Consider the following 15982-nt stretch of genomic DNA (forward strand, 5'->3'; position numbering starts at 1 on the left):
ATCAGAATTTTGCTTTCCAAATTCCTGAACACAAGAAGTGGTTTTCCACTGTGTTTGGGTGCCCTGTGAGCTGAGTTCAGCATAAAGGTGAAATTTCAATGCCATTTGTTTGTGATTGGTGTATGTTCTTTGATGGATTTACTTTCATATGGAGTTACGGCTAACTCCTGGTCCATGGCCATCTCTGAGAGTGTAAACCACCATGGACACCTTAGTGGCGGGCATCTTTCCATCAGCCCTGGGAGTCAGAGACTCACTTCCCCCAGTTCTAGGACATTCGGTACTGACAGAGCTCAAGCACTCTCACCACTCTGGCACTTTGACTTAAATGACCACCTGTGATGCTCGCATATGCCAAGTTGTTGTTTCCGATTGGTAGAGTGTTTATTCTCAGAAGTCATCCTTATAGGAAACCATGTTACTGCTCAGAAGTCACTAGGTGGGCACAGCATCAAAACTGCCATTGTAAGAGAGGGGTTCTGAGCCATTGATGGAATGATGCCCTGACAGGCACTGGGAGCCATCTGTCCCACAACCATTAGCAGATGCTTGGAGACCACGGGTGGTAAAGGTCCTGCTCACACATAAACAGGGCCTGGATCTCCTGATGAACCCATCTCTGAGCACTCCCCACAGAGCATCTCCCCATTCCCTCCTCCAGCCCATCCTCCATTTCTGTCTCCAGTTCCTACTCCACTACCCACCCACCTTTGGGAAAAGCAATGCCTGGATTTCAATCCAGACTCTGATTTCTCAGGAGTGAGATTTTAGGCTTGTTACTTAACCTCTCAAGACCTAAAATTTATACAATGGATTTGTTGAGTCTACCTTTTGGTTTTGTGGTGAGAATCAAAACATAATATTTAAAAATTCATTTCTGATGTTTAGCAATTATTAACACGGAGAGAATGATAATGGGTATTACTATTAGCTGATTTATTTTATATCTATATCCGTGCTTCTCAACCTTTGGGTCAAGATCCCTTTGGTGGGTCAAAAGACCCTTTCACAGGGCTTACCTAAAACAATCAGAAAACACAGATATTTACATTAAAATCCATAACAGTAGTAAAATTACAGTTATGCTGCAGCAATGAAAATAATTTTATGATTGGCAGTCACCACAAGATGAGGAACTGTATTAAGGAGCCACAGCATTAGGAAGGTTGAGAACCACTGCTCTGGACAATCCTTTATTTCTCTTGTTCAGAATTTTGACATAAAGAAGTTCTATAGATTTCAGTGGAGCCCAAGCCTCTGCAGGACACTATTTTAAGGTGATTTCTATAAAAAGCTAATCTCATCACATTCAGATTTATTTTTATCATTCATCTGTCAAAGACGTGGTGGTGTCTGAAAATTCCTCAGAGGTACTGACCCTCTTGAAAATTTTTAGACTGGGTGTACAGCATATGATTTCCTTTAGAATGTTTTCCATGCCTACTTCAAGGAACATCAAAATCCTTGCTTCACTAACTCAAAGAAGTGAGTCAATAATTATCGCTCACTACCCTTCCACAAAGACTACTCAAAGGGCTGGGGAGGTAGCTCAGTAGGCAAGGATACTTGCTGCTAAGGCATAAGAGCCTGAATTTGCATCCCTGCGTAAAAAAAGAAAACGGCTGAACATGGGTCTGAACCCTCACACTGTGGAGTTAGAGAGAGAAGAATCACTGGGGCTTGCGGGCTGACAGCATAGCTCCAGGTTCAGTGAAGACTCTGTCTCCAGGGGATGAAAGGGAGTAAGATAGAGCAAGATATTCAGTCTCTTCCTCTGGCATTTGCATACATACAAGCACATATTCCAGAGAAGGGCAAGATGGGGATTACTCTAACTTCCAGGCTTTTACTTGGTTTTCAGAATAACCCTGCTAGCAAAAAAGGGCAAGCGCTTGTGTCATTTTTCATGTTAGGGAAACTGAGACCCAAGATGTACAATGTGGCATCCCTGGGCTCAGAGATCTCCCTACATCTTGTTAGTTGGGTGAACCTGAATGAAAGAAGGGGCAGAAAAATAAGTTAATCATGCTCCAAGAAGTTGAATTCCAAAACTGGGTTTCAAATGTGCTTCAAGTCACAGATGAAGGGCTGAGCTCACCCGCACCCACACTGTGCAGTTTGTATACAAGGCAGATATGGTTCCAGAGGGCTCTCACTGAAAAGGAAAATGACAGAATCGCTCGGTGTTGCGAAATCTGGGTCACTTGGATTGCTGCCTACAATGGAATCTTACTTAAATAGAATGTCTTATACACATTTCTGGTATGCAGCAAATGGCACCGTTATTGTCATCTGTTATTATCATAAGCTGCATTATTCCTAGTCCATTACTGATTAGAGTCCCCGCACTTCTGTGCTGCTTTAGATTTTAAGCTTTATGCAAACGTCGTTCAGCTATTTCTTGTGAAGCAATGACGCAGAAGAACAACTAACAGACAGCAGGTGCTTAATAAATGACTTTGAAAAATGGCAGGCTGCTCCCCTTTGATGGTTAGCTATCACTGAGCGAGACAGCTTCTTCCCAAGACCTGCCTGAAAATTAGAGAGTATGAACAGCAATCTTTGTATCCTAGCTTCTCTTCTTGTCCAAAAACTATGCCTTTAGAATCACCAAATGAACTGATTAATTGATTAGTTAGTAGAAGAATAAGTCACAGATGGAAACATTCCCAGTTAATGGAGATCTAGCCGTTTCACCTCCAGTTGGTAGGGTTCTAGCATTGTTTATGAGAGTCAAATGAAAATGGAGAGAGATAGGATAAATCTTCAAAAATAGGTAACCGTTTCATTAAGATGGAGGTAGACTTATCAAGTATACTATGCAATAATCTATGAAAAAAATGAAAATGATAGGCATATGTCTGATAGTTGATTGATTGATTGATAATAGAGATAGATGGAAGAGATGGGCGACAAATACACAGATGATAGATAGCAAATATATAAGACAGACAGATGATAGAAAGTTATTGATAGATGATAGATAGATAGATAGATAGATAGATGATAAAGAAAGAGATTGATTGATAGATGATTCATAGGTATATAGACAGACAATATATAAAAACAGATGATAGATACATAGATAAGTAGATAGACAAATAGATAACTAAGGATAAATGTATAGCTCAATAAAAACATTAGTCTTTACCAGTAAACCTGCTACACACACAACACACACATTCATACACCCATACACACAACGCTCACACACAAAACACACGCAATACGTATACACGCATACACACACACACTCACCACAGAACATATCCTAAACAAGTAACAGAGGGTAGTTCTTATGTTTAAAAAAAAGATAATAGGTCAATATATGATAGACAGACAGACAGACAGGTAGATGAGAGAGATGGTGGTAGATAGATAGATGTATTGTATGCTTGCTACAGCTCGGTTCTCCTGAACAATAAAATAACTTAAATAACATAATAAAACAGAAGAATTATGAGAATAGGGTAGAAAGAAAAACTTGAAAAGAAGGAATGACAGAAAAAGAATCATAATGCAGATTAAGAGAATGAGGAGAAAACAAAGGGGCATGCCTACTGTACAATAAAGCAGAAGTGACCACTGCCATAGAGATCTTTCTACTGAATCAAACCACATAAAAGAAAATGGAAACGGCTTTGGAAATGAAGATACCCCAAGAGTGATAAATTCCAAACCAATTGTAGATCACGTCTGTGTGTTAGAGGCCTTCTCAAAACCTTTTTAAAAGAACAAATAGATGCCCTTCCACGCTTCCTTGAGATGCTTGGGGAAGTGACTTGTTATCAAGACAGCTGCAAAGTCATTTTACAAAATATTCTCGAGTTTAATAGCTGAAAAACTAGAAAAAAGAGAATTCTCTTAGATTTCTCAAAACAATCCATAATAATAATCCATTTGACTCTTAATACCGCCACTCATTGGAAATTCAATCAAATGAAACATTATATTTAATTAATTTTAGCTGATTGCCCTGGCCAGGGTTAGAATTAGAAACCCAATCAGCAATCATTCTCCTCTAAATATGAGCATCTCTAAATTGTGACTTCTTAATTTTTGATATGAAAATAGAAGAAAATTACACAGAATTCTGAATTGTGGGCAAATTAATTTCTCAGTGTCTGCATCTGAGAAATCCCAGTTTCGATATATTTACTTGAAAGTGCATGTATGGGTCTCTCCTTCTCCCTACTTCTTTTCTCTCTCTCCCTGCTCACTCAGTCACTCTCTCCTCTCTTCCTTCAAATATGCATGTACTGTTTCTCCCTCAGCTCCATCATCCTGACTGTGGAGAGGTGCCAGACGGCTCTCGTAGGTGCTTTTCACAGACCTTAGGCTTCAGCCTTGACCCAGTTTGTGATACACAGCTTCCCAGCTGATGCTCACATTGTCTCAGCAACTTGAGGTTTGCTGTTGGCTCTTTCCTGTATCTGATCAGGTACATTGTCATTAAAATGATGTTTCTTAAACTTTCAAAGAAGCAGAGGTTCGTATTTTTATAAGCTTTATCTTCTGGGAATAAATGAGAAATATTTGAAAGCAAAAAAAAATTTATGTACTGTAAAGCATGTTTTCCCTTCATGAAATATTAATTTTTACCAGGGAAAGTATAGGAGAACTGTCTGTGATAAAATGCATCTCTCTAGCTGCTTGGCAGCACGGGCACATTCCCAGAGGACAGCAAGAGTTCTCAAGGATGGCAAGGAAATGAAATTTTTGTTGGGCTACATATTTTCAGTTGTTTAAACTGCTCAGGATACCATAAGGGTATTAATTATTTCTGGATTAAGACCCACATCAAAACCCCATCTATTTATACACAAAATCTTTGCTTTCTAACCCATTCTCTGAGACATCAGGAAGGCTTCAAGTTCAGAAGCAGACATTCCCGTGTTAATACCCAGTTCTATAGCATAGCCTGGAAATCTTACTCATGCTTTTAGTATAGAACCAGATTTATAGCCATCAAATTCCTTGTGTTTCTAAAATGGCTTTCAGCCCATAAACTGACTGTGTAATGAGATAATGAGATACAATCACAGGGACCATCATATCCCAAACTGTAAGGTTAGCTGGCCTAACTGGTCATAGAGCCAGGCTTCCCTTCGCTCTCAAAAGTGAGTCCTCTGAACCTCTCTTTGCCATGACCTTGATCCTGCCTTGAGGACAAGGAAGTGACGGACCCCTTTCCTTAAATCCCTTCCTTTTTCTCACATAATCTTACTTCCATTTTTATGCATGCATATGTATAATATATTATATACATATATACGTATATATAATGCACTGGTTAGCTTTTCCGGGTGACTGGAGTCATCTGGAAAGTGGGAAACTCAGCTGAGGCAATGTCTCCATCAAATTGGCTTCTAGGCATGTCTATAGGGCATTTTCTTGATTGGCAATTGATGTGAGAGGGCCTGAACCTCTAGACAGGTGGTCCTGCGTGGTACATAAAAAGCGAGCTGAGCAAGCCATGTAGATCATGCCTCCTCCAGGGTCTCTGCTTCATTCAATTCCTACCTCCGGGTCCCTGCCTTGAGTTCTTGCCTTGACTTCTCTCAGTGATAAACCATAACCTGTAAACCAATAAACCTTTTTCTCCCCAAGTTTGTTTTGAGCCAGGCTTTCTCACATCAACAGGAAGGCAAAGTAGGGCAATATATTATTTTGTTCAACGCTATTGCTTTTGCTCAGAAGTACATGGGCTATTTGGAGTCGTCCGTGCTTTTGTATAAATTTCAGCATTGTTTTACCATTTCTCTGAATATAATTGGAACAATGGTAGAGATTTCAGGGAATCTGTGGATCATATTTGGGAATATTTTCACAATATTAATTTTTCTGACCTATGAGTACGGGTACTTTTAGTGTCTTCAGTTTCCTTCTTCAGTGTTTTGAAATCTTTATTAAAAGGCCTTTCACTTTTTTGGTTAGGTTTATTTCTAAGTAATTTTTAAGTAATTATAAATGGCACTGTTTTCCTTGTTCCTTCCTCAAACATGTTTGCACTGGTATATAGGAAATCTACTAGATTTTTATGCTGGCTTGTAACTTGTTTATCAGTTCTCAGAATTTTCTGGTGGAGTCTTTAGGGTGTCATAAGAACAGGAGGTAAATAAAAAAAATTAAAAAGTAAAAAAAAATAAAAAATAAAATCAAATAAATAACAAATAAATAATAAAAAACAGGAGGATGTAACTGTCAGAATTCCACTTCTTCCTATTTTGATTTTTGTTTTTGTTTGTTTGCCTATCTTATTGCTGTGCTAAAATTTCCAGTTCTGTGTGAGTAAGAGCGGAAAGAGCAGACACTTTGTTCTAACTCCTCGCTATAGATATCAGAAACACGTACTGGAGGAGAGGAAGCTAAAGGTACTCTACTACTGAAAGTGTGAAAATGAAACCATGGATTTGTAATCCAAAGCAAAGGGTGATCTGATTCTGGCTCCTCTGTACAGGCTTTAGACTTTCAGACATGTCCCACCGACCAGTCCCCGGGGCCATGTGTGGCTATGAATGTGTCCCAAGCAAAATCACAACTTAAGACATTTTGTGTGGCTTTGTTTTCTGTTCTTTTCTTTTTATTAGTTCTTTGAAAGATTCATACACTGTATTTTGATCATATTCCCTCTCCATATTTCTTCTAAATCTACTCCCCTTCACTACCCACTCAACTTGGTGTCCTCATTTTAAAAAAAAAACCCATCTACCCTAATTTGTGCTGCTCATATACCCCTGGGTGTGCGGCCATCCACTCAAGTGTGGTCAGCCTTCTTATTAGGATATCTGAGGTGGTCTACAGTCATGTCATCTGAGCATCCAGCGCTCAACTAAAGTATCTGGGGCATTTAGACTACAGTTATACATAGACTACCGCACAGAACAACCCAAGTGTACTTTTCAGGGCAGCTTACATTTTATAGTACAGGTAGATCCAAAGGGCTGGCAAAGGACCTGTGATTATGGAGCCAGTGTCTATGTGCATGGGTATATACTCCACATTTCTGGAGACTCAAACCTGGAAGCAATATAAGGAATTTAATTCGTCTTCAGGTTCAAGTGCTTGGTGTTTAGCACAGCTGTTAGTTTTTAGCTTTGCCCCCATTCTACCTTGTTCTTGTTTATTTTATGTGAGTCCTCTTGTTTTTTTTTTTATTGTTTGTCTTGCTGTTGTCTTCACTTGAATCAGTGCTCAGCGTAAAGCCAACGACAGTAGCAACTCTGGTGTCTTGATGCTAGACCCAGTGTGAGCTGCAAGAGAACACATTTGTGTGCTTCACTTCTATCACAGATGTCTCCCATCATCTTCACAAACACCCAAGCAGTCACTGGTGTACTGCCCCATGATACAGAAAAGTAAAGACTATATCCAAGCCAAGAGCCTCCCAAAAGTATAGCCAAAGTGTCAGGATCAAATGAGTTTCAAAGACCAGGTATGCGCATGCCCTGAAAAAACCAATTAACACATATGAATGTCAGTTTGTCTTTGTATCGACTAAAGATGATTATACAGACTTAGTGGTCACTGTGACATAGGATGTGAATAGCATCACAGTTTGTTCAGTTTTCTTTGCAAAACTACATGTCTTTTCTACTCTGTTTTATCTTCGTAAAACTGGCAGACGTGCGATTCTAACTGAATTACCACATCCTTTACGAAAAGGAAATCAGATAAGAGTATTGTGTTCTCAGAAGATCTCAGGACAATCTGGGTGGAGCTGAGAGCTGTGGCCATGTAGTGAGTACTTGTTCTCCCTACCAAGGCCCTGCAGCTTGGCTGTCTTGTGCTCCGCTGACTTGTTCAGACCCGAAATTTTACTTTTTTACAGAGCCAAATGAGTTTGGCTCATATAAAAATAAACACTTTAAAACACTCTTTGTACAATATACAGCTCACATCTCTCAAAAATCACTAATAGAACAACGTGAAATTTCCCTAATATTTAAAAATGAGACAGATCAAACAAATTACAGAGGTTTACATGTAAGCAACAAAGATTCCCTTCAGCCTCCCTGCTGTCCCCTGTGATAGCTATTTCATAGAGACCGCTGCAATTTAGTTCTACAAGAATCTCCACTGGAGAAGACAATAAAATGCAAGAAATATAATAACATACCTCTAACATTTTAAAGCCGTTGTTGTCATCAAGTTTGGATGGATTATAGTTTTTAAGGGAACTGCTTTGTGGCATCTTTGAGCTAAAAAGAGACTTGTTTGGCCCAATTGCTTCCTCCAGATGAAGAAAATGAGACCAAGTCAGCTCTAGCGCTTCATGCAGAGCGACACCGCAGAGGGCAGAAGCAGGGCCGGTCAACTTCCCACCGTACTGATGTGAGGGGTCTTGAAAAGAGCTGGCCTATGCCTCAGAGCTGTGAACCCCAGACCTGGCAAAGAGCCAGGCCTGCAGGGAGGCCTCTGCGGAGAGCTTGATTCCACTTCAGTACCACTAGTTATACATGAAGGAACAAAGCGATTGTATAAGAAAGTTCTTATGCTTCAGGGTAGACTATTTTTCCTATCTTACTGTAATCACATAATTTACATTCATTAGGTATTATTATCTTAAAATTGATATGAATACGCCTACATACTGAACTATGACATGATGGATCCGTTGTTGTAGCTTGCTAGCCTTATTCCATCAATACTGGAACATCCATACTCCATTGTATTTTGTACCTTATAAGACAACGTCCTGTACATTAGTTTAACATCTAACTCCATAGTGTAAACCAACAACATTGATGCCACCATTTCCAAGTGGTAAGAGACTAAGTTCTCCAACCAAGGGCATCTAGATGGTCACAGCTCCTTCTATTTCCTCGGCCTGGGACTTATAAATTGTTGGTGTCTCACTGATAGGGTTTTAATCTTCTCCACCACCATGCAGGAGATGACTGCTAGAGGAGACTGTGAACAAGACACAGCGCCTTGTTCAAAGAGCCATAAGAGAACAGAAGCTTAACAACAGCCCTTTTCCCTGCAGTCAGTGGCAGACCCGAGGCCTCAGAAGACAGGCGTGTCATGAAGCAATACACAGGGTGTCAGAGAACCTGAGCTCAGCTCAGGTTCCTCTGTAACTTTTCTTCAACGGTTACTCCAAGATCGCATAGGTCAAATATGAATCCCACTTTGGAGATGAGCTGTCCTTGCCATTCATAAAGAGTGATCTCCTCAAGTCCTCCATGCAGTGTCAAAATGAGCTCTGTGGTGGTCCACCGATCCATAGAAAACCCCTATGGCATGTCATTAAGTCCAAGGCCTGTGTACCTTGGCCTGAAGAATGCATTTTTATCTCTGAGCCTGGAAGAACCAGACTTCTTTGGCAAAACCGGCTCTAGCTCCAGCTTCACCTACCATGTGAAGAGCCATCTCCTTCCTTATGAGACAGTTGGCACCTGTTGTGCTCTGTCTTGGGTGTGTCTATGTTTACAATGCACTTTTAAGCACCGTCTGCATACAAAGATGAAGAAACTTCCCCAGCTTTAAAAGCCTCTTTCAGGCACGGATTGGACACTGGATATAGTATTTACACAAAGCCTTCAGTTCATGGTGGTTGGATACGAGGAATGTGAACAGATGGGTAGACACGCAGAAGAGTCAACTGACATATATGAGACTTGTTATGTGCAATATGATGACACATTTGGAACCAGAATTTCTGAAGTGGGCCCCTACTGCGATAGGTGTGCATGAGCACATAATTCAACCTCTGTGAGCTTCATTTCCAAGCTGTGAAATCCAGCTTCTGCCCTGTCCCACTTATCTGGAGCCCTGGTGGTCTGATGGGAGTGAGTCTTCACAACAGGACCTCACTCCTGGGATCTTCCTGACACTAGCCAGTGGGTGACAACGGCAGATGGTCCACGATAGGAGGATCTCAGGATGGCCATTTCCATCCTACCTTCCGCAGCTCCCTTGTGAAGCTGCCTCAGTTGAAGCCCTCAGTCAGTCTCCCACTCAGTCTCTGAACCCAGTCACCTCCCCTCCCTTCAGTCTTCCAGGTACAAATGACAGCACCCCCTTTCTAGCACTCCCAGGCACCCCAAGATATTTCGTGTCCTACCTGCCCACAACTTCCAAAAGATCACAATTCACTATTCTCAAATTATCTAATATGAGAACTCTGCTTCTGGATGGACCTCCAGGAAGTACGGTGAAATGTCCGCTATAATTCTCAGAGTCTTCGAACACATTAAACATGGTCCCTGATGTAAAGCGCTTACTGTATGCGCAGGCTCTCTGCTGCTAATGTATATGGTAAATGGAACTAATGACCCCTCCTCTGAGAGTGAACACTGGACTCAAATAAAATGTGGCGGCTGATGTAAAGCGGTATACAAATGAAACTTCCAGTAAATACTTTATGGAAAAGTCGCAGGGAAACGAAAAGCATCTTTTTTCCAGTCTGCTTCGGCAAGCCCGTGGACTCCTCGGAGCAGAGCCAATGGAACCTGCGCGGACGCTTCCTAGGTGCCCAGGGGAAGCGGACAATTGCACGCCAGGGAAAACCAGACTCCGTGCCTGTTTGCTCAGCTCCTCAGGGCAGATGGGATGAATGCTGACAGAAGGAGGACAGCCTGTCGGGGGAGGGGGACGTCCCCTCCCCCACCCTGTGCCAGAAATAAACCAGTGTTTGACCTACATTGATTTGCTTTTTATTGCTTCCTCTAGACCAGCACCTGCAGCTAATCCTACTAAGACTCAGGGGTAGCATGCTCAACAGAACTAAATGTGATGCGTAAGGTCCAGTAAAGAGCTTGTTTTTGTCTCCGCAGGCTGAGCTGAAGACCCCTCTCATTTGCCAGATGCCGAGGACAATGAATAACCAGTAAGTACCAGACAGCGCTTTGAACTCCAGCTCCTGTTTCTAGAGCCGTGGTTCTCAGTCTTTCTCGTCTTGCGACCCTTTAACACAGTTCCTCATGCTGTGGTGACCCCCACACACACACACCGTAAAATTATTTCATTCCTCATTCCTCACTATAATTTTGCTACTGTTATGAATCATCATGTAAATATCTGATAAGCAGGATATCTGATATGCAACCCCAGAAGGGTCTGGAACGGCAGACTGAGAACTGCTGTCCTAGAGGAAGCAGGAACCACAAGATGAACAACGCCTCAATAGTGCCGCCACGCCCCGGTGGAAAGGGGGTTTCCTGAGAGACGGGTTGCTGTGTGCTTCGGTGTCCAGCAGCAGAATTTTTGTGCACAGGCCACTTGTTCTGGCCCAGCATGGGTGTGCAGCTAGAACAGGACTGAGAAGTCCAGGACTGAGACACCGGACACTCGCGCAGAAATACCAAGAGTCGCGTGCAGCCACTGCGTGGAGGTACAAAGAAAAGCCCAGTGCCTCCCACGGGATAAAACCTTGAGCCCAGCTTTCTCTGTGCACAAAGTCAGAATATGTGATGTGATTAGGATAACCAAATGTGTATAGAAAAACTCAATCATGGATCATGCCTGTGAATATAGGAAAAAAACAACAGGAGTAGTTATGGAATATATATAATGCAAAAATCACACTTTCCATGAGAGAAATTTGATGTGCTCTGCTATTTGATTTGGGCCGTCAGTTGGGTTGAACTAAGAGCTGCGAAGGCATTAGTGAAGCCTGCCTTTGGCCATGTCTCTGATGCAGCCTCTAGAGACAGCTAGACCCTGAGGGCTCTGGCTTAACAAATCCATCAGTCCCTGGATGGATCCATAAATTAGGAGGTGGGGGCTAGTCAGAGGAAGTGGGTCCCTGCAGGAGTGTCTCTGGGAGCTATGTCTGCACTGGCCTTTTCCTACATTTCCTCCCTCTGTTTCCAAACTGCCGTGGTGTGGAGTCTGATGCCTCATCCACTCTCATGGTCTGGCATAAGTGAAGAAATGAGGAGAGTGAATTTTTCCTCTCTTTAATGGTTTCCATCACATTCGTTGCCACGGCCACGTGGAAAGTGATGAATACAGGCGCAAACTCCGACGTCTGCTTACTTAGGTATTTATTGACCTTATCTATTCCTTGACTTGGTTACACGTTGCTCTGGTGCAGACGGAGAAGCAGGGTGGTGGCACCAGAGAGAATGCGCTAAAGTTGGCTATGTGTCCGTCAAGTCCTTGCTCGTCACTTCAGAGCTGTGTGATCTTAACTGTGTGGATGGCCTCCGCAAGCAGGGTATGACTTAGAAGGGGAAGAACAGTTTGGTTTTTAGTGGCTCTGAGTGCCTAGAGGAGCCCTTGGGTGGCACACAGAAACAGGAAACGGTTCTATTTGGCAAATGGGGCCTGGGTTAGAGTGGGAACAGCTCTAAACCAAGGGAAAAGCTCTTGCAACTTGAGCACCCACAGACTTCCATGGAGAGCAGCAGCGGGCAGCCTAACCTCTGGTCCACAGGATGGGAAAACCGTCTCTCGATCCTGGGCTCTTATTCTCACTGCAGAGGAATGAGCAAGGACTCTGTTTCTCTCCATTTCTTTTGCCTTAGGGCTTTTTAACCTTCCTTCCTTCCTACCTTCCTTTCTTTCTCTATATCTTACTTTCCTGTTGTCTCCCTGACTGACTGGTGACTGGCTTCTGGCCCTGGTCTCAGCCCAATCTTTCTCCCTTGTTGTTCTCTCTCTCTCTCTCTCTCTCTCTCTCTCTCTCTCTCTCTCTCTCTCTCCCCCCTCGATTTCTCCTCCTACTTATTCTCTCTGCCGGCACCTCCTATCCCTCTCCTGTCAAGCTACTGGTTGTTCAGCTTTTTATTTGACCAATCAGGTCAGACAAGGTAAAACAGCAACATGTTTTTACACAGTTAAATACCATCCTTACATGGTTAAACAAATGCAACATAAACAAATGTAACACATCTTTACATAGTTAAATATTCCATAACAGAGAGGAGAGTTCGTCCCTCTCAAGTGGGATTTGGGCAGTCTGGTTTTGATGGGATGCCTATCATCTTGGCAATGACTTTTTTTTCTTTTTCTTTTCTTTTTTTCTTTTTTGAGACAAGGTTTCCCTATGTAACCTTGGCTGTCCTGAAACTCTCTCTCTGTAGACCAGGGAGGGCTAGAACTCACAGAAACCCACCTGCCTCTGCCTCCCAAGTGCTGGGCAATGGCTTTTTAAAATACTTTCTAAAGTGCATCTTAATGATTTCTGCTTTAAGTACCCTGGATATGAAGCTGACTATCGCCCCATGGGAGGATATGGTCACCACATTACATGCACTGTTTTTTTTCCTCTGGAGATGAGTGGACCTGGAACCACTCACTTTCCCATTCGCCTGTCCTACACCTCAGTAGTAGGAACCTGCTTTGCCAAGTTCCCAGAACCCAAAGGATATGTGTCTTCACCCATACAAACTTGTCTTTTGTCTGTTGTCTTCAGGACACTCAGATCAGCTAATCCATATAGAATTGCTGTAGGCCAGTGCTGAGACAGAAAGAGAACACTAAAAAAACAGTACGCGCGCACTCACGCGCACGCGCACACACACACACACACACACACACACACACACACACACACACACACGAGAAATATATACCCAAAATGAAATCTCATCTGTCTGGGCTCTGTGCTGTTCTCACCACCCGGGGTTTCCTAACTAGTGTTTCCTGGTGGGTCGGTACTCTGTCATTCCAACCACAGACTGTGTCAGCACTGTCATCACCCTGGAACCTAGAAGAAATATGGAATCCCAGGCCCCAGGCCAAGCATCCTGAATGGGAATCTGAGCTTTTCCAGACTCCAGAAAGGCTGTGCTAGTCCACAGTTCCCAGCCCCGTTTCCTTCTGGCACCCTGGAGAAGTGATCGTAGCTGTCACCAAAGTATAACCAGAGGAAGCAGCCACACCCTGTTCTGTGTCCCACACAGAGGACTGTGCTGTTCTGGTCTGTGGCTCCCCAGCCTCCACCCTGGGGGAAGCCCCTTCCTTAATCATTAACCTAGTTGACTCCAGATGGCAGATTCTAAACCCGAGGGACATTAGAATCACGAGACAAACTCCAGAAAATAATCTCCACGTCCTTTCTTCCAGCCAAAGAAACCAGGTGACCCATGTGTGTTTAGATTCATGATTCCTCACCTGAAATTTACCAATCTGTAACTGAAATTCTAAATGACCTTTGTGGCTGGGACCTGACTCCTGACGCTGTGTTGGGTTGCTACAAGGCAATGCCTCAGCTGGGTGACTCCTAAGCAGCAGAAACGATGCTGTACACAGTTCCGCACCCTGGAAAGCCCAGTCACGGTGCAGGCAAGGTTGATCTCCAGTAAGGAGCTGCTTTCTGTCTCATAGCAGCATCTCTTTGCGGTGTTCTTACACGGGAGGAAGGACAGGAAGAGTGTTCTGGGGTCTCTTGGGGAGGCACAAATGCTCCTTGGGAACTCTGCCACTGTGACTTGAGCGCTTCCGTAAAGTCCCATCCTTTATCACCATCACCTTGACGGTTAGGTTTTTAACCTATGGATTTGTAGGAACACAACAGTTAAATCACTATAGGATTTCTCATTGACACTTTGATAGTGAATGAATAAATGAATGAATGAATGAATGAATGAATACAAACAAATAGGTGGAAGAAAAATTAGACACTATTCACACACACAGGTAACTATGCTTATCGTCCTGCGTACTTCGCAGGCATGCACACTCACACATTTCACACAGGTGCAGAGAGATGCTACACAGGTGTCTGTCACATCTTTCTATATAATTCCATGAGTCTATTAGAAGCATTCGCTCACCGTGCTTTATCCCAGACACTGAGGTAGGCACATCACTTACGAAGATCAAGAAGGTTAGCGCTCATCTTCCAAGAGCATTCTCCTAGTGTTAAATAAATCATTGTGGCATTATCTAGAGAATGATGGGAAAAAAATTCTGCAAGAACTCAGAAAGTCCAGACGGCATGATTTTAAGGGGCTCCTGCAGTGATGGCTTCCTGATGGCTTCCCTGGAAATCCGTCCTATTACATGAAGCCTCGTTCCCTGCAGCACAGCAGTGCTTTCAGAGAGGAATACATGGGCCTGCTTCCTGCGCTGTAATAAATACAGCAGAGCTGGGAAAAGGAGACTCGTGGTTTGGTTTCTAGTGTCCCTTCATCCTGCGGATAGGCCTCAGAACCCTGATGCTGTGACTCCCCGTGTCTTGGAAGAGACAAAGTCACTTGAGTGCTTGCTTCTAGGCCTTTCCAACGAGCCACAGCCTGGCTGGGCCCCTCTGAAGACACAAGCAGAGGGCATGATCATGTGTCCCAGACTTGGGCATGCTGGAAGTACAAGCATCCCCAGTGCACACAGTGAAAGACACCAAAAGATACAAAAATAAATTGGGTTTGTTTGTTACTAAAATTCTTCCTAGTGTTGAAGGAAATTTAAGAAAAATATCCAAAATAAGAAATGGAAAATCGCCAATTATCCTTCCACCCAGACTCAACCACGACTCCGCTGCTGATTTCTGAAGTCAATTTTATAAATCTGTGTGGACGGTTTTTAAATGTTGGTATACTTTTAAAACCCGGCATTATTTCCAGCAACCTGCTCAAAACATTCTATTTTTATTCCTAGCATTGTGCCATATGATTAAACTTTCTTCCAAATCATGCTGGTGCAATACTGCTACTCAAATCAGGCTGTGGATTCCTCCTTCACATTTGCGAAGTCAGGGGACTTGGAAATACTGGCAGACATTTTGTAGCTAATTTTTCAGCATAGTCCATCCTGCATACCCCACCTTGTGACTCTATCCATGTTACTTACTGCAGAATAACCAGGTAGTAGTCCAGGTATCAGTGAGCACATTTAGAGAACACAGCACATGGACCATATGGGTTTTTCACTCACAACATTCTGAGTCCCAAGCCCCAGGGGCCTTGGTAACGAATGGTGGGCCCATCTTCTCAGCGGGTTATTTATCTAGCCCTTGGTGTTGCTGTTGCGTAGGTAAGTGCTACCTACAGAGCATTACCAGGCAGCTTTATTACCAGGATTCAGTTTG

General features: G+C 43.0%; 1 protein-coding gene across 6 annotated transcripts in view; it reads left to right on the plus strand.

Annotated features, from left to right (window-relative positions):
- Nucleotides 1-15982, plus strand: part of Clnk (cytokine dependent hematopoietic cell linker) — a 229445-nt gene that overhangs the window by 65727 nt on the left and 147736 nt on the right. For all 6 annotated transcript variants that reach the window (XM_085691946.2, XM_085691947.2, XM_048414952.3 and 3 more), the window contains exon 2: nt 10782-10834. In XM_085691946.2, coding sequence (XP_085548072.2) covers nt 10782-10834 — 53 coding nt within the window. The remainder of the gene's footprint in view (nt 1-10781; nt 10835-15982) is intronic.

The sequence above is a fragment of the Myodes glareolus genome, chromosome 8 (assembly GCF_982192425.1).
Source record: "Myodes glareolus chromosome 8, mMyoGla1.1, whole genome shotgun sequence".
In the NCBI taxonomy this organism is placed as follows: domain Eukaryota; kingdom Metazoa; phylum Chordata; class Mammalia; order Rodentia; family Cricetidae; genus Myodes; species Myodes glareolus.